At 35.1% G+C, this 18343-nt stretch overlaps 3 protein-coding genes across 3 annotated transcripts; 1 reads left to right on the forward strand and 2 right to left on the reverse strand.

Annotated features, from left to right (window-relative positions):
- Positions 1-249: 249 nt before the first annotated feature.
- Positions 250-7085, reverse strand: LINC1 (little nuclei1). The gene is made up of 8 exons (XM_022277766.2): positions 6415-7085; positions 5742-5951; positions 4661-4914; positions 4276-4546; positions 4115-4198; positions 1813-3902; positions 1187-1343; positions 250-844 (listed from the first exon to the last, which is right to left on the reverse strand). Exons 1-8 carry the CDS (start codon positions 6676-6678, stop codon positions 587-589), a joined length of 3588 nt encoding a protein of 1195 aa, XP_022133458.2. The 5' UTR covers positions 6679-7085; the 3' UTR covers positions 250-586.
- A 3696-nt stretch (positions 7086-10781) lies between these two features.
- On the forward strand, positions 10782-13675 carry CYB-1 (cytochrome B561-1). The gene is made up of 5 exons (XM_022278805.2): positions 10782-10984; positions 11065-11219; positions 12388-12436; positions 12930-13129; positions 13227-13675. Exons 2-5 carry the CDS (start codon positions 11076-11078, stop codon positions 13530-13532), a joined length of 699 nt encoding a protein of 232 aa, XP_022134497.1. The 5' UTR covers positions 10782-10984; positions 11065-11075; the 3' UTR covers positions 13533-13675.
- Positions 13676-14943: 1268 nt separating this feature from the next.
- Positions 14944-17799, reverse strand: LOC111006772 (cyclin-B1-2). The gene is made up of 4 exons (XM_022278862.2): positions 17591-17799; positions 16501-16601; positions 15765-15862; positions 14944-15193 (listed from the first exon to the last, which is right to left on the reverse strand). Exons 1-4 carry the CDS (start codon positions 17714-17716, stop codon positions 15093-15095), a joined length of 426 nt encoding a protein of 141 aa, XP_022134554.1. The 5' UTR covers positions 17717-17799; the 3' UTR covers positions 14944-15092.
- Between the last annotated feature and the right edge of the window lie 544 nt (positions 17800-18343).

The raw sequence follows: 18343 nt of genomic DNA on the forward strand, positions 1-18343 counted from the left end.
AGAGGGAAGAAAACCAATATTAAAAAAGAACTGTGCTTTATGGTTCTGTCAACAATAGTCCCAAATAGAGCAACAAAACAAACAATCATGACAAAAAGTGAACCAAGAACCGAAGAGTAGGATCTTATATATGTGTGTATATATATATATATCTATTTTCTTCAACCAGCTACCAAAAACACATTTATTGTAGAGGAAGGGTGAGAGATAGAATCAATGAGTTAAAACAATCATTCAAGAACTAATCAATGAGTTAAAACAATCATTCAAGAACTAAGGAGAGTGGCAAACATTTTGATACAAACAAATTTCGGTGGGTAGCCAGCCGAGAATCCAGGGTCAAATATCTAGCTAAGGACTGTCATAAAAAAATACATATATAAAATGGCTGAATCCTAAGAAGAAAAGAGGGGAAACAAAAAGCAAATCCCCCTAAGCCTGAACAATTCGTAGTTCTAACTACATTTGAATTCTTGATACACATCTTTCTTCTAAACCTTCTTCTACCAGCAATCAATCATCCTACACAAGTTGAGACCCACTTAACGACCATTAACAGTCAACATATTGAGAAGATTTCATATGGTTATGTTGTGAAAAAGGTCCAGAGCTTCTTCCCTATTGAAGCTTCACCTGGATGTTCTGCCTCTTCATCGTCATCGTCATCGTCTCCATCTTCATCTCCAACTACCTCACAAGATTCACTTTTGTATTCACCTCGATTCCCATACTTGCCTGCAACTTCTGGTGTCCCATTCACTTCTTCGCTTACCGATACAATATCAATTGAGTTCTTTGACGTGCCAGCAATCCCATCATCTTGATTATCTCCAACTGTGCGACACTGCAGTATAAAGAAAGACAGGACATACATATATCAGTCACCATTAACATTCACATTGCTGCATCATGTACGGCATAGTTCGCAGCTGATAGGTACATGGAGGAAGGTATGATCAAAATGAAATAAAGACAGACAGCTCATGGTATTTCCTTTTCTTCTAGAAGAAACCAGCTTTCGTGGTGCAAATGGAAGGCAAGCTTTTTAAGAATAATTAAGAGTATGCAAAACTAACATGAACTCAAGAAAAAAAAGGTCAATATCACATACAAAATTTGGACAAACAGTACAAGATATACATGTAGAAAATCAAAAAGTTCAATAGAAACTAGGATAAAACCATACCCTTACAAGATGGGCGCTTCCAGCATTGTCGCTAGTAACCCCCATTGAAGGTGTAGGAAGTGCTTTTGAATAGTGTGCATCTTCCTCTGTACGTTTAACCGGAGCATCTTCTCCAATTTCTTTACTGACTTGAGAAGGGCCTTTAGCAGCAGCTCCACTATAGACAATAAGTAGTGGAAAACTCAAATCAGATAACTAAGATAAATTATAACTTGTCTGAAATTTTATAAAAAAAATCAAATGTATAGCGTAGAATGTGACTGATGAAACTAGAATAAGGATATCAAATATTGAACAGTCTAGGATACACGCACATATACATGTGCACATACACACATAATTTCTTGCATGTGCGTTGGGTTGGGGGCCACGGGAGGGTGGGTGTCATTGTCACCATGCACACACTCGCACATTTTTATGCATACATATTTTCTTGCATGTGCGTTGGGTTGGAGGCCGTGGGAAGGGTGGGTATCATCGTCACTATGCATACACACACACTTTTATGTTAGTTTTAGAGAGAAAATTCCCATGGGGTAATTCGGTAGGGTACCTACGCCTTTTTTAAAATCTTTTTTTTCGGTTGGTTTTCCCACCTAATAACAAAGGAACAATAAGAATCTCACACTTTAGATGGCCGTAGATTGTATCTTTTTTCGGGAGTTTGCACAGCTCGGACAGCCCTCTGCCGCCTTTTCCGTGGTTGACCTTCCACAACACTGCCAGAGCGCACCTCACTGTCATCGTCATCATTCTCACCCATGAATTTAGATGAATTTGCACGTGTCCTCTTCCGTACAGTCCTTTGTGTGCCTTTGTCGGCAAGACTAGATTCATCCCGGCTCTCATTATTCAGCTGACTAGAATCCTCAGCATTCCCATTTGGATACTCAACTTGATGAGTTTGCGGAAGTTCCCCAATTATAGCCTTAGCATCTTCAACAACTGCCAGCACAGACCGAGTCCTACTGATTTTAGTTTTTCCCTTCCTGGGACGTAATCCCCGCTGATTTCCCCTTAGATCAGAAGGTTGAGAGTCAACTGGCACTTCTGGTGCCTTACTATTGATGTTGCTCTGATCATCAGTTGAAAGGTTCTGGCTCGGTTCTACCTCCCTGCCACTTATATCAGACTGAATTCTCTTGTCATCGAGGGAATCACTGGCAATTGCAAGAGATAACTCTGCCTCATCTTCAACTGCAGAAATTCTCTTAGATGGTTCTGCCCTATTATCATGTTTATCTAATATCGATGCCTCACCATCCACTTCTTCAAATGCAGGAGAGGTAATCTTTTTACCTGGGGAGAACTTAAAAATCTTAGAGGTGCATTTACGAAGCCAAGAAATGGTTCCACCAGAAATGGGAGATTTTGGACCAGCTACACCTGGAGTCAGTTCACCATTCCGCTGGAGGCCTTGAAATTCTAAATATCTATCAGGCAGATTAAGGACACCAGCATTCTCAATACCATCTAAGTGATGTAAATCTGAAAGCACAAACTCAGATGCTATTTCACCACAGTTCTTGCAGGACCTGTGTTTGTCAACAAATGAAATAAAGCGATCTCTCTCCCTAACAAGTCGTTCTCTCTGGTCTTTCAACTTATTGCTAAGTTCGAGAAGCTCTTCGATGTCCTTACGTATTTCAATCCCCTGCCTTTCTAAATGTTCTTTATTAGCTTCAGCTTCCTGCCTTTCTTTCTCTGTTTTAAGTCTCTCAAGTTTCAGATCATCCATTTCCTTTCTGGCAATATCTCTTAAGTAATTAATATTCTCCAATTCTCTCTCCTGCTCTTCCTTAAACAGTTTCTCCTTCTCACGAAATTCTCTTTCCATTTCGTCCACCCTATTCTGCATGGCAGATTCAAGCTCTCGTTTTTGTAGTTCAAAATCATGAAGCATTTGACTTCTTTCACTTTGAGCTTTTTCAGCAATCGCTGATTTCTCATGCTCCATACTAGCTGCAAAGGATTCCTTGACTAACTTTAAATCTTCCTGCTCTCTACGAATATAATTTTCGGTTGCTAATCTCTCATTTTTCAACCTTTCCTCCTCAGAAAACGTCCTTTTTTCAAATTCTTCCTTTTGCAGCATAAGAGCCTTCTGCTCTTTCTCAACCTGAGCTCTTTTATCATCGAGATCTTCCCATTCTCTCTCAAAAGTCTCTCTCTGCTGCTTCAAATCTTCTGCTTCCTTCAGCAGTAGTTCTTTCTGACCCCTGTAGTTCTCTATCTCTTGTTTTAGTTCTGATTGTAAACGATGAAAATCAGACCTTTCTGACTCACTCACTTCAAGACTATTCCTCTCTTCACGTAATTTCAACAGTTGTGCTTCATTCTCAGCCCTAATCTTCTCCACTTCAGCCTTCAGACTGATCAGATCCTCTTTATCAGTGAGCAATTGTTTCCTCTCAGCCTCAATATTCTTCTCCTCAGATCTCACAGACTTTTCTCTTTGTTTCAAAGCTTTAAATTTTGTATCATAGTCTGCCTCTTTGTCCTTCAACTTCTCTGTTCTCTTTTCCAGTGCCTGCTCTCTTTTCCCAACCTTTTCCTCCATGTGCTTGATTTCAGCTTCCTTTTTCTCCACTTCAGCTGCTTTGATTTTCAATTCTTCATCCAAAGATTTTCTCTTTTGTTCAATTTCCAGCTCAAATTCAACCTTCTTCCCATCTAGAATGGCATTGTGTTCATCAAGAAGCTTTTGAATCTCAACCTATTGACATTGAAGTTGGTAAAAATAAAAAACAAAATCAGACTAATCTAGAGTGTAATTCTGGAAAAAAAAAATGAAAGCTTAAGATGAATTATTTAAGAACTGAAATGAAGATCCGACCAGTTTGATTGTAAATGGGAAGCCTTTAAAAAACACCATGAAAAACTATAAGTTGATACATTCCACACAGAAAGTGGGGTGAGAAAACTCACCCTTTCACGAGCGCTGAGCTTTTCCTCTAACGCAAGTAACTCCTTCTCTTTCATCTCTAAGGTAACTTTCAAAGCATCAGATTCCTGCATCCAGAATAAACTGTAATATTAAGACCAGTCAATAGATTTTTCTGCATATCTGTTTGAAGAAAGATACTAGCCTGCTCTTTCAAAGCTATGGCAGCTAGCCTACTACTTATATCTTCTTCTTTCCTTTTCAGATCTAAAATAGCAGAGTCAATTTTCTTCTGAATCTCTTCAAGATCTTTCTCTTTCTGTTTCACCATCCTGTCATTCTCATTTGCCCTCTCCTCTCGCTGATTAATAATTGTTTGACCCTTAGCAAGCCTCTCTTCTGCATCTTGCAACTGTTTTTCCCATTCCCGCAAGTCATCACGTTGCTTAGCCAACGTGGCCTCGTGGGCTTCCCGTCTAACAAAAGTCAAAATTGGAAACACCATTTTAAACTCTTATATTTCTTGATTCTAGAGAACAATGACAAATAGGCAATAAGATTTAAGAAAATTATCTGAGGAGAATGCATACTCTGCATTGAAGGATAGACGATCCCTCCTAAGTGCACCTTCTCGAGCCTCTAGATCTTGTAGCTTCCTCTCCACCTCTGAATTCTTTCTGCTCACCTCAGCAAGTTTTGCATCAGCAGCACGCAGTTTTGCCTCCACTTCCAAAGATTTCTCTTCAATACTAGTTACTAAAGCATTAGCTTCAGCTAACTTTGAGTCACCTGTAAACTTAATTTCAGCATTTTCTGCACGCATCTCACGTAGAGCCTTCTCCAGCTGCATGACGACATTCATGCACCATCAGTAAAATCATTAAGAAACCCAGAAAAGAAGGCCTCCAAAGAGACGGTAGTGCATATAAGGGTGGACACACATATTTAATGGGAATACATCCTCCCATACAAACTATAAACCAGAAAAGGGAAAAAGAAAGTTCAAATAACCCAAGCCCTCAAGAACTAGCTTTTCCCAAAGAGAGAAAAAATAGAGAATGTCAAAGATAGTCCAACTAGTTCAAATGGTTTGGATGTAAAACAGTAAATATATATCTCACTAAATTGTATGTAACACTCGTCTTCATGTTGTCATCTATCCTACCAACTTCTCTTTCACCTTTCCTCAAAAGAAACAACTTCTTCAAATATTTTAAATCAATCTGCCTAGTAGCATAGAGAAGCTGAACAACACTTTTTAAAATACTTTAAAAAGAAGAAGAAATAAAGAAGAAGAAGAAGAAGAAGCTTATGAGGAAAAAAGGCAAACGTAAAACATTAAAAGTAAGAGCAGATACAATCCCCTCAAGTCATTTTAAAACCATCACTACAGCAGGCAGAAACCAAGGAAACCCAAACCAGTATCTGTCCCAACTGGAATCTACACTACGGAAACATCAAAATTGTCAATTATGCTATCACCTAATATAAAAAATATCCAAAGTCATATATCTTTATAAAGCTCAGTTGGCAATAAGAAAATAGCAACATGCCAGAAGGAAGGAGATAAGGCCCAGTAAATAAAGTGCGTGCAGAAACAACAATACAAAGTGACATCAAAGGACACAGATGATATGCTAGCAAATAATATATAGAAAGGTAGAGCCTTACATCAAGAACGCACTCCTTCTCAACACCCAATGCCTTCTTTAAATTTTCCTCTCGCTTCTCAGAGTCAGATATTGCAATCATATGGGCCATTTGTTCTCTTTTTAGGGTGTCCTTTGCTTCAACCAATCCTTGACTAAGTTCTTCATATTTTGAGGTCCAATCTTTTTTCTCAATCAAGAGAAGCCCCATGTTGTACTGGTACTCGAAAAGCTGTTTAAAGGGAAGAAATTGGAAGAGAACAAATAAATACAAAAACTACAACTGACGCGTGGTTATGAAAACTACGCTACTTCTAAACATCTGGCGTTAAACGAAAAAAGATGAACTGAAAAAAAAAAAATAAGATGCTAACGAATTACGAAAACACCAGATCAGAAACTCCATCTTCCACCAAAGAGTAAAAAAGAAACCATTTACCCGCAAAACCACAGGGACCAAATTAGTTGCATATGCTATTCTATGGCCTCTAACTCGTCCAATACCTCATTCGATCATTTCCTACGCTGTAACTATACGATTGGTTTGTAGTTCATAGCATAAGAACGAACCACTTCCAACTCTGAACGACATTGTGAGCCAGATGCTTCTGACTTGTTTAAATTTACGAAATCAATCCGGTAAAAAATAGCAAGAACATGAATTTCTAACGAACTCGTGAACGAAATCAACTAACCTCGTTTTCAAGTTTAGAGATCTTTTCAGCCAACCCCTCTTGGTCCAAGGCCGCCGCCTCCGCCGACCCCACAAACATTTCTGCCCTGTTTTCAACTAACGAATCCGAAAGAGGCGTCACACTCTTACCCTTGATCCCATCCCCTCTGCGGCTCAAACTAGGAGTAACAGAGCTCGGATTCGCGGCAGACCCGGCTCCACCCTTCTGGCCCCCTGTCTTGGGCGTTAGAGGCCAACCAGACCTCACCCTCTGAGGCGTAAACATCACCGAACTCGAAACCGCCCAATCAACCCCAATTTCAAAAATTTCGACTTCATAAACATACAAACCACAATTCAACAGGAAAACGGGCACAAAAACCCTAGAAATTGTCCCAGACCCTCCGCTTACTACCTCTCCAACCAAAAAATTGAAACAGAGACCGAATATTCCTACCCCTCACCCGACGCAGTCGGAACCCACCAAAAATTCCGTCAAATCAAACGAAAAAAGTTTGAAATCAATCCCTTCTTCCTCCCCCACAACACAAACTTCCCAAATTCCGATTCTAATTAACAGCGCCCTAGGCCGGACGTGAACGGAATTCCCAAATTCAGGCGAATTAGGAGATTTGAAATCCGACAACGTCTCACAAAATCGAACCGATCCTCTTTATCCATCTATCTGCAGTGCAGCCTCCTTTTGTGCGCTTTTGTGCGGACCACTTGTTAATTTCTACGGGCCCGACAGCGCAATTACCGTCCTACCCATCCCTCGCCCGCCCGCCCTCACCACGCCGCCAGGGGCACTCCCGGTATTTCACCCCGCTGCCTTTTTCGGTTCCGAACGTGCGAGTTTCAGTGCATGACGAAACTGCCCTCCGGGAATAAAATGGCCGTTGGGGGAGGCTGGCGTGGTAAATCCGAGGGGAGGGGAGGGGTAAATTGGGAAATGGAGAATGTACACGTGGCGAGATGATAAAGGAAAAGGCTGGGGGAGTTCCACGGTGTACCGAGAGCGGAGGGGTTTAAAAAGTTGGAAAAAGGAGGCGGCTTTTTATTTTAATTTTTTTATTTTTAATGTTTTATTTGTTTATTTATTGATTTATTTTTGTTCCCATGTGATGGCTTTCTTTTTCATGTTCTTGGCCATCATTCTCCATTTCTCTCTCTTTAATAATTTTTTAGTTGTGAGTTGTGACTTGGATATGGTCAGTCAACTTTTTTGTTTAGGAACAAATCAAATAGGTTTTTTCTTTCTTTCTTTTTTTTTAAAGAATCATTCTTTTCTTCTTCTACTAATTATTCTTTTTTTGTGAATTAGCTTTAATCTATATTTATTTATTTCGTCAAATTGGATCTAAATGTAAATAAATAGCGATATTAGTTTTCTAACCCTTTATTTGGTGTTTTATTGGTTTGGAAGGATAATTATTTGAAAGGAATATAATTAAAAATGTTACTTGTTTGAAGGAAGGAAAAGAAAATAAAAAGTTGACTAATTAGACTTTTAATCTAAATTTATTAATTTAGAAATTAAAGGTTAAATACGTAATTTGAACTTTAAAATTAAAGTCATGCAAAATCCAACTATTTTGATCAAATTTTTTCTTCAAAATCTTGAACTACGAAATTCATTTAGATTTGAAATCACTCAAAATCCTTGGGTACTAAATAGATCCCAAATATAATATTCTTTTAACAAATTTGTTTGATTAAGTTGAATTGTTTCAGTTGCTAACCTTCATTTCACTACTAAAAGTACGGATCTCCAACCTCAAACGAATGTATGGATGTCTAAGCTAGATTTTTAGTAGTTTGTTGGTTGAATTTTGTGAAATTTATTACATCACTCGTCACCTCCAATAAATACAGTATTCAATGAAATACTTTTTTATTTTATTTTTTTTAGGAACAGCAAAATTTTAAATTAGAAGGAGGTACTCACAACGTAATAAAAATATTTATGGTGTTACAGTAGTAATAACTATTGTCATTACCGTTTCAAAAAAAAAAAAAACTATTGTCATTAATTTTTGTTTAGTACAGTAAATATTATCATTTATGTCACATTTTTCTTCTTTTTTTTATAGTCACACGATTAATTAATTTATATATTATTTAATAGGTCAAACTCTAACACCAATTTTAACTATATATGATGCGATTAAGTATTAGTGGCAATTTTTTCAATATGGAAAATCAAAATCTCCTCCAATATCACGCAGCAATTATTAATATGGCAACTATTTTCACAAAAATAAATTAAAAATTAATATGGCAGCTGTACTGTACAATTATGAAATCATCATTTTTAATTGTTTCTATATATTATGTTACACAATTTTAAACGAACATTCGCTCAACAATGTCAGAGGAGATAATTATAACAAATGGGGTTGTGACATGTGTCACTTAAGCCAGCTTAGACAGTAATATTTTATTCTTAAAAAAGAGAACATAATGCAATTGGTTCACAAAAAATATTATCAAATTTTGCATTCAATCACGTAATAAAAAAAAGCCTATCTGTTATTTTTTTAATAATAAAAATAGCAATATTAGATGATATTCAAAAATAGCATATATGTGAGCGATTTCTCGTTTTTGCCCCTTAAATATACTTCTCCCTTTTCACAGATGAAAAACTGTACAATATAAGAAGTTTTCTAAATTAAAATATTTGATAGTCTGCAGATTTGACTTCTGAACTTGACTGGTAATTAATATAATTAATATGGAAATATTTAGGTTGTTGGGACTATTTTGAGTTCTTAGAACCATTCAAAAAGTTGGAAACTTGCTTTTATAAATATTATTTTTAATATAATAAGGAAGTATCATTTTTAATACGACGATGCTATATCAAGTAGTGAATGAAAAAAATAATATTGATACTCTTCCTGGGTCAAACCATTATTTTTTTTTTTCCTTTGAGAAATTGCAAAAAGTTGTATCTTTCAACAATTATGTCAAATTTTGCATTTGTATCATTTGATGATTTCTTATTACAATCTAAGATAGAATATATAACTTAGCACATCAAAATCCTTCGGAGAAAAAAAGAAGTATTCAAATATTTATTTAGACATAAATTAAATCATTCAATGTACTAAAATTTGAAGAAGACTATCGAGCTTTGAGAGGTGTTAACATCTTTTAAGGTGGAATTCTAATTAAAGAAATCATTGTTACATTTTAGATCAAATGGATAACTAAGCCATGATCAATTATAGAGGAGCACGAGCACACTATGCCGAATTTTATGTGAATTGTTCCATTTAATTTGGTCTCAATTCATATTTGAGTGTATTATTGAATTTTTTTGTTTATTATTTTATAAGTTCAGCCTAATCTATAGTATTAAAGTATATCATATTTGATCATCGAAGGTTCTTATATACCTCACAGTAAAGATCTTGTAAGTAAGATATATAAGATTATTGATTATAGTTTTATGTACATAAATCTCAGACTAACCAACATTCTTTGGATTTTTATAAGATGGTAATAGGAAGTTACTTAGAAGTAGTAGTTCTATAATTTCTAGATAATTTTGAAGTGTTAAAATTTCAATGGAATGTGTTAAACAAAAAAAAAATATATATCAATGGAAGACTTGTGTTGTAATATTTAATTCTTATTCTAGTCACGCCGCATAATTCAATTTATTAAGTTACTTATATACGATTTAGTAATTATTGTTTCAAATCTTCACCTCATACGTTGTATACACAATTTTCAATCTAACTCTCAATTTTTTATATTTGTTTAATAAAAACCATCCATGGTCTAATAAAATGATTAACCAAAGTAAAAGATTAAAGGTAAAATCGAGACTTTAAAAAAGCGAGGGCAAAAATTGAAACCAACTTCAATTATCTATTTCCATGTATTTTTAATTTTGGTTCCTATACGCTTTAAATTTTTGTTCATTTTAGCCAATATAATTTTAAAACGTTGTTTTGGTCATGTACTTTTAAAAACAGATCATTTTGGTCTTTATTGTAAAATTTTAACACAAGTTTTATACATAATGGGAACTTTTCAATATATATTTATGATTATATTTCAAAAAATGCAGTGAATGAAATGTGATGTTAAAATTTCGATTAAAATAAATTAATTAAAAATAAAAGTGAATGGATCAAAATAGCGGTAAATGACTCGAGAAAAGTAAAATACAAAATTAAAATGAAGAAAAAATCATGTTTTAAAGTATAAAAATCAAAATAAGACAAAGTAAAAAAAAGTACATGGAGTAAACATGATTTTGTTGGTTAAACTAAATTTTAATTATCATATTTTGCCAATAATGTCTAAAAAAAATTAATTTTATTGTTTTTTAAAAATATTATTAAAATACACAATTTATTTCTCTGACTCCTCACCGAGGGCTAAAGAAAAAGAAAAAAGGAAAGGAAAAACCCTCTTCCACGATTCAAACGTTGAAAAATATTCTGAACCAAAAAACTGAAATTTCCATTGTCTCTCCCATGGCGATGAAAGATTGAAGGAACTAGGGACGCTGGATCTTAGACAAAGATCAACATCTGAACTCAATTTGATCAGTGTTTTTCTTTTACTAAACGGTAATTGACCTCCAAATTGGCCACGATTTCCACCATTGAAGATCCTAATATCCCTATTCTTTCCTCCACCATTTCTTCAGCTGAAGAACCAATGGCGGTTCCCGTGGTTCAATTCCCGATCTTTATGGCTGTGAGAGTGCTCGGGATGATTGTGGCAACTCTTGTGATCATTTGGACCTCGCACTTCCGTGGAGGATTGGCACTTATCTCAGACAACAAGGATCTCATCTTCAATGTAATTAACAACTCCCTCTATATTCAGAATTGATTTAGCTCTTGCGTTTTTTTCTCTCCCTTTACCGATTGTTTGAATAGATACACAAATTTGATGGGTCTTCACTGGATCTACTAATTTATCTTTCCATGTTATACTGCTACGGATTTTGAAATTGAGTGTTTGCATTTGGGCCCCCATCTGGTTTGTCACCGATAAAGATTTGTGTAATAAAGCGACGAAACTCAACAGGGTATCGTCCAACTGTTTGTGTCACAACTAGCAAGAACGGTGCTTATTACTTGCTCACCGGTGTCAGTGTTCCTCAGCTCCAGCTTGAAAAGGCTGTTTAACATAGTGATGCATGCGTAGAGTAACTGGGTCTATGCCAAAACGAGCATAGCTCAGCGATAATTGGCATATACCTCCAACCAAGAGGTTATGAGTTGAATCCCCCAACATGTTGCACTAAAAAAAAAAAAGAGTAACTGGCTCTGCACGTTCTTGAGTTTGGATAATTTGTGAGAAATTTAGAGATCAATAATTTTGAGATGAATATTAAATAGATGGTCAATAGAATTCTTTCTTTACATGCTCGAATCCTGAAGGTTCAGATTATTTCTTTGGTTGTCACAGCTAAGCTCAAGTAACATATGGTGGTGAATCGACACAAGTTACTCACAATCACTGCTATCTTCTTTTGTTTCTTGTGCTTCTCACAATCATCTGATAACAAGCATGGTTCAATATATATATCTTATTGAATTCATTTTATTTACTATTTCATGGTAATTCTGGTGGAGTTTGTTTGTTTTGTCCCCTTTCTGGGCTCAACTTAAACAACATACCTTCTTACCAGGAAAAAAATTTAAATAGCATACCTGATGATCTCGTATATTAAGAAGTACGGTCTTGTTGTGATCAAGGGATATGAGCATAATACTGAGATGACACTTGTCATGATTACTTTTGGATTTAATGAGGTCATGAGTTTAAAAATTCTTGAGCCTTCATGGGATATTAAACATCCCCAATTTGTATAGTGGTACTATGTTTCTAATATAACGAACACAGAAGGTTGGGAGATTTTCCATTATATAAAATATAAGGGTAAAACATGATTATTTTCTTTGCTGTTGACTCTATCCCATACCCTTTACAAATTATTGGTGTTGCTACTGTCTTGTAGGTCCATCCTGTTCTAATGGTGATTGGACTCGTACTTCTAAATGGTGAAGGTAAATATCTTCTGTCTTTGATTTAAATTACAGTTCGAAGCATTAGCTCGCATAATTTTGCGTACTTGTTTTAGTGCGATGTTTTATATCTGGAAATTTAAATACATATAAGACTACGAAATCATAATACTGCCATCTTAAAATGATAAATCACAAAATTGGGGAATTGGAACTAGTAGATACAAATTCAAAGGGCTCTTTTGATCTAGAACATCCTGTGTGCGAACAATTTTATTTCCTGGGTGGTGGAGAGGGATATCGAGTTTATGAGATTGTTACTATTGCTTACTGAAGTTATTGCTTGCTGGGAATGGAAATACATCTGGATTTTGTCCAGAACATATGCTATTTTACAAAATCTGCTTAAGGTCAAGTATAGGATCATGTATGAAATATGTATTATGAAATCATTCGCAAACTTGAGTTAAATTATTCTCCTTCCATGCTGGTGCTTTCAATGGTTTTATTCACCATGCTTAGATGTTTGATGCAGCAATGTTAGCATACAAGACAGCTTCAGGAACCAAAAACTTCAGAAAACTAGTTCATCTCTCACTACAGTTTGTTGCATTCTGTTTGAGCCTGATTGGTGTATGGGCTGCCCTGAAGTTCCACAACGACAAAGGAATCGACAACTTTTACAGTCTGCATTCATGGTTGGGCCTACTTTCCGTCTTCCTCTTTGGCATCCAGGTTAGTAAATCACAATTTCTGTTGGTATGATTTACTTTCTAGCCAGCTTGTTGAGCTACTCGATTCTAATTCATTCGGATGGACGCCATTTAAACAGTGGACTGCAGGATTCGTAACTTTCTGGTACCCAGGTGGCTCCAGAAACAGCAGAGCTACTCTGTTGCCATGGCATGTTTTCTTTGGCGTTTATACATATGGCCTTTCTATTGCCACAGCTGCCACTGGATTGTTAGAAAAAGCCACATTCCTTCAAACCAGCAAGGTAATATTACGCTATTCGAATGAGGCTTTGCTAATAAATTCATTGGGTATCCTTCTTGTTCTTCTCGGGGGTCTTGTAATTCTTGCGGTTATAGCTCCGCCCAACGGCAAAGGCGAGATTTTAAGAGGGCCTGCAGAATAGGATGAAACAGAATGCTGCCTCATAACTGGAACTGGAACGAGTATTTTGTACTGTGTATGGATTACAGCGGCAGTTCTTTCTTGCCGTAAGCACATCAAAATCCAACTTGCCTTTATTCTTAATTGAGAGAGTTGATTCATCCATGTTCTTTTCTGATACTTGAATGATTTCAAAAGGTTCATGACACAAAAGTTCACATCATAGGTTGAGAAGCAAGCAGAATCTTTAGCTGAAAATAAATATGATATTTTAGATTTAAATTCTATTTTGGTTCGGTACTTTTAAATACGTGATCGTTTTAGTTTCTATTTACAAAATTCCCAATACAATTGGCATGTTTTTCACGTAATTTTGATTTTAAAGCCCTGTTACAAAAAAAATAGTTATGATTTAATAGTAGCTAACTCTCAAGTTAGTTGATGAGATGAGCCGTGCCTTACCTTAGTGGAGGAATTAAAGTCATTTGGAGTAATGATTATTTGTCAGTGGTTCCCTCCCATTTTTTGGAATCACCGCCTTAATTCTACTCATATTTTAAATGTTGATTTTGGTGAAAATGTTAGAAATCTCGTGATAAAGAGGTGATGTTATAGATATTTTTGAAAAAAATATAAGAAAAAAATTCATAAAAAATATTTAAATTAACAAATAAACATTTCACTCTTTTTTAATAAATTAAAAGTTATTAATTTTTTAATATTTTTTTAATATTTTGTCAATTTTATACTGTACTAGAAAAATGTCAATTCAATGCACAAACACAGACATAAAGAAATATCAATAAAAATGTCAACTTCATGCCTCTACCTCATAAATTGAGCTACTCAACTCAATATCTTCTTAGAAATCAATATCCAAATAGCTCTCTATATTAAAAAGTAAAATTTGGTTTTTTTTAATAATTCAAAACATTCTCTTTGAAAGATAAGTTCTAAGACAAAATTCTGTTTTAAAAAATACAAAACAGTTCTTGACTTTAAAAAGTTGTCTGGCAGAATAACTTTTGAGCAAAAGACAGCAAAAAAAAAAAAAAAAATTACATAAATAACATATAATAAATATTTATTTTCAACTATAGTAGAAAATTTAAAATATAACAAAAATAGCAAAATCCAAATCAAACTCAAAGGTAAAATAAGAAAAAGTTACGACATTTTTTAAAATTACATACGCAAAACATTTTCAAATGCACTATATTTTAATATTAACTGGAAAAAAGAAACACAAAAAACAAAAACGATTCTCAAATAATTTTCCAAAAAAAAAAAACAATAGAAATCAATTTTAAAATATAATATATAAAATAATTTTAAAAAACAATTCTTAAAAGAATGCACCAAACAAGTAACAACCAAAGCATAATCGGAAAATCACAAGGTGACAAAACAGCCACAATGCCAAAAGCTATATATAGAGTTCACTAAGCCACATATCTGATTATAAGAAATGAGATAAAAGTTGGGATAACAAACAGATCACAGAACTTAGAAGCTAAAGGGGTTCAACTCATAGAACAAACAAACAGAGGTCAATAAAATCATGGGGAAACTATGGATTTGATCACATGAAACTTGGGCAAACTGGTCCTTTGGACAGCCCAAGGCGGACCTCCATTCCATGGTGCATGTCCAATGGCCTCAAAGATTCACTCTCTCTTGGGTCTGCAAATAACATTCACACAACAACTTGTAAATGATACACCACCAGAGACTACTATAAAAAATGTGCATTCGACAGAATCGTGTAAAAGCAAATCAACAAGAGTTATACTATGTTAGTTTAATAGAAAAGTGAAAAGGGAAGGCTAAAGAAATTCACCCCCTCAGCATATAGGTGCCTGCAATCAAGATTCGAGAATACAGACTAGAAGGAAGAAAATTACAACATATTGCACATCAGAAGTGGCTGAAAGTCTTAAGAACTTCATCAAACGGAGTATTAGGATGGATGCTTAAAAGTTGAGACTGAGGAAGAAACTCCTTAAATATTCGAATCTCAAATTCATAGACAAGAAAGATTCAAGGAATAGGGGTAATCAATGTTTGAACATACTTCATGGATCTAGTTATCCCATCAATGTCGGACAAATTACTATGAGTCATAAAAGAATTTATCAAGATCAAAAGAAATATTTAAATTAATTGAAAACTCTCACTAATGATGCCAATATAGAGAACAACCGAATCAGACAAGTCATTAGGATCTTGGTGACTTGAAGAATACTCATCTTACCATTTAGATAATCTTCAAAGCCAAAGTCATCCAAGCTTCCTGTAAGAGCCTCCAAACCCAGCATGGAAGATGGAATAGCTCCTGGAGGCCTCTGAAATCTGCAATAGCTTTAAGTTAGAATTGAAATTATATTAACAAATGACTGCTAAGTCCCAACTAGACAAACAGCTTAAATTAGCCTGACTTGGGCATCACAGGTAGAGATGTTGGCGAAAAAGAAAAAAAAAATGAAGAGGTCAGAACGGAGCATCCCCAATGAAATTCATGCACATCAAACATCATCTCCACAAGGCACATCCTATTTTCATGGCACCCACTAGCATATCATGGAATGAGGGGGAAAAGTGCTCCCACCACATCTCCAGTTATTGCAAACATTCACATTACAGTGGTCTAATGAATTTCCCACAAGAAAATAACAAAGAGATCCGTTTACTGCATCCAATGGTTTAATATATGTCGTTCATGCCATATACTGATATATTTGGGGCTAGAAAGTATAGATTTCACATGCATAAGAAGAGGAAATCACAGGAGGTAGAAGAGTCAATGAAGTTAGGTGTAACCTTTTTTCTGCACTCAATCATTATAAAAACAACAATTAGAGAAGTGATTATAGTTAAAAAATGGTCCATAACAAAACTGCAAATTTCGGTGTAATATTTATTTTTAACAAGTTCTCGATTTAGACCACACCAGAAGAGATACAACATCTATGCAAGGAGAATAACCATACCGAGAAAGAATTTGCCTGTCCAAATCCATCTTCAGTGGAAAAGCAGATCCATATGTATTCACAAGAATTTTCCTCTTCATCTCCTCGTCTGTTCTCCTTGTCTAAATCAAGAGAAAAAAAAGTATACATCTATCAAATTGAAAGAAATTATTCTAACCTGACCTACTAGTTCAATAATCAAGCTTTGCTTTTTTTATTTCACGTGTTAAAAAGAAAATAGTGGTTGATACACCTTGCTCGGTGGATGCATCATGGTCTTTTAGCAACTAAACCAACTTCAACGTCTTAAAATTATCCGAAAAATTTAAGAGTTCAGCTCATAACTAATCTGGGGCAAAGCAAAGCCCAATGTTTTCTGATGTTGCATGGAATTTTATTTCATGTTAGACTGGGGAAGAAAGAAGTCTATTAGCAAATGAAGAAGAAAAATGCAAAGGGAGAAGCATCCCAACCCTGTATAAAAGACAAAAGAGACTTTCTGGTGCTTTTCTTAAACTTGGTCCCTTCCTCAAGTGTGCTAACAGGTTCATAATGACTAGTGAATGGTCACTACTTCCAAGTCCCGATAGGGTTAATAATATTATGGATGCTCCTAGTCCTCTTCATAGCAATCTTATTGAGATCATAACCTATTTGCTCCGGTGTCCTTAGCCAGAAAAACTCAAAATGGAATTCTCAGAAGGTTTTTCCTATATAAGGGTCAAATGGCACATGGGATAAATCCCTCCGTCACGCACATTTCTGAGTGAAGAAATGAACTACAAGATGAGATATTTACAAAATTTTATAAGATGGGGCTCTCATAAATTTAAAAGAAGGGAGGTAAAAGTAGAAAATTGACCGGTAGACAGGAAATAGAACTTCAAATCACAAGTTCCTAATCCAAGCAACTCAGGCAAACAGTGGTTCATCAGTTCAATCCAACCTAGATTCTATTCCCAATAACAATCTTGTGTAACTGCAATGACTAAACAGAGGAATCTATATAGAAATCAAATAGGGCAACTCAGATTGAAGAAATTTACTTCCACTTTACTTTTCTGCATTGTCTAAAATCGCGAGAGAAAGAGAGAGAGAGAGAGGAAATTACAGTTTCGTAAAGGGATTCGACAGGATGAGATCCGACGAGGTCGCTCTTAACGCCTTGAAGACCGAATCGAAGCGCATCGTTCTGGATCCCCCCGATTTCATGGGCTATCGTCTTCGAAGACTCCATTTTTCTTCAAGGAACAAGCTTGAGAAAACTTCTTGAGCAAGTCGCTAACGAGAGCCGGTGCCTGTGCGAGACGAAGTGATATCGGTTTGGTATTTATATAAAAGACAGTGACTTAGAGGAAAAGTTTTTTTAAGTTATTTTACATTATTTGTTATTAAAACTAGTAGGTGAATCGATGGGATTGAATACAATAATTATCTAAATTTTTTGTTCAATTCCGTGAAATTAAAAGTTTGAGATGAAAATAGATACAACTTATCAGGATAAAAAAATTATATTTATCGTTCTTTTTTTCAACCGCATCATCAAAAATTTGATTTTCTATCCCCATTATTAAAAAAGTTTAATTAAAATTTGTGTATAGTGTGTCACCTAACTTTAATACCGACTTGAATTTAGTTTAAATTGTTAAAGTATTTATCTTCGATTAAGAGTTCGAATCCTTACTCCCACGCATTGTCTTATTTAAAAAATGTAATTGAACTTTAACAATTGAATTATCACTAGAGATTAATTTTTTTTAAATTAAATTTATCTTCTTTTTTGTGCAAACCAATTTTTGAAATTCTAAAGGGTTAGCTTCAGAATTTCTTAATTCTTTTTTTTTTTTAACTTCTTTTTTCAAAA

Source organism: Momordica charantia (assembly GCF_013281855.1).
Source record: "Momordica charantia cultivar OHB3-1 chromosome 4 unlocalized genomic scaffold, Mcharantia_2.0 BLBB01000004.1, whole genome shotgun sequence".
NCBI classification, from domain to species: domain Eukaryota; kingdom Viridiplantae; phylum Streptophyta; class Magnoliopsida; order Cucurbitales; family Cucurbitaceae; genus Momordica; species Momordica charantia.

What these genes read in the sequence shown, in the direction of transcription:
- CYB-1 (XM_022278805.2), top strand. Translation starts at nt 11,076, where the DNA reads ATGGCGGTTCCCGTGGTTCAATTCCCGATCTTTATGGCTGTGAGAGTG. An exon ending in ACAAGGATCTCATCTTCAAT is followed by an intron (nt 11,220 to 12,387) that starts GTAATTAACAAC and finishes ACTGTCTTGTAG; the next exon opens with GTCCATCCTGTTCTAATGGT. An exon ending in CGTACTTCTAAATGGTGAAG is followed by an intron (nt 12,437 to 12,929) that starts GTAAATATCTTC and finishes TGTTTGATGCAG; the next exon opens with CAATGTTAGCATACAAGACA.
- LOC111006772 (XM_022278862.2), bottom strand. Translation starts at nt 17,716, where the DNA reads ATGGAGTCTTCGAAGACGATAGCCCATGAAATCGGGGGGATCCAGAAC. An exon ending in TCGAATCCCTTTACGAAACT is followed by an intron (nt 16,602 to 17,590) that starts GTAATTTCCTCT and finishes CTCTTGATTTAG; the next exon opens with ACAAGGAGAACAGACGAGGA. An exon ending in GACAGGCAAATTCTTTCTCG is followed by an intron (nt 15,863 to 16,500) that starts GTATGGTTATTC and finishes AAGCTATTGCAG; the next exon opens with ATTTCAGAGGCCTCCAGGAG.
- LINC1 (XM_022277766.2), bottom strand. Translation starts at nt 6,678, where the DNA reads ATGTTTACGCCTCAGAGGGTGAGGTCTGGTTGGCCTCTAACGCCCAAG. An exon ending in AGAAGGAGTGCGTTCTTGAT is followed by an intron (nt 4,915 to 5,741) that starts GTAAGGCTCTAC and finishes GTCGTCATGCAG; the next exon opens with CTGGAGAAGGCTCTACGTGA. An exon ending in AATCTACGGCCATCTAAAGT is followed by an intron (nt 1,344 to 1,812) that starts GTGAGATTCTTA and finishes TATTGTCTATAG; the next exon opens with TGGAGCTGCTGCTAAAGGCC.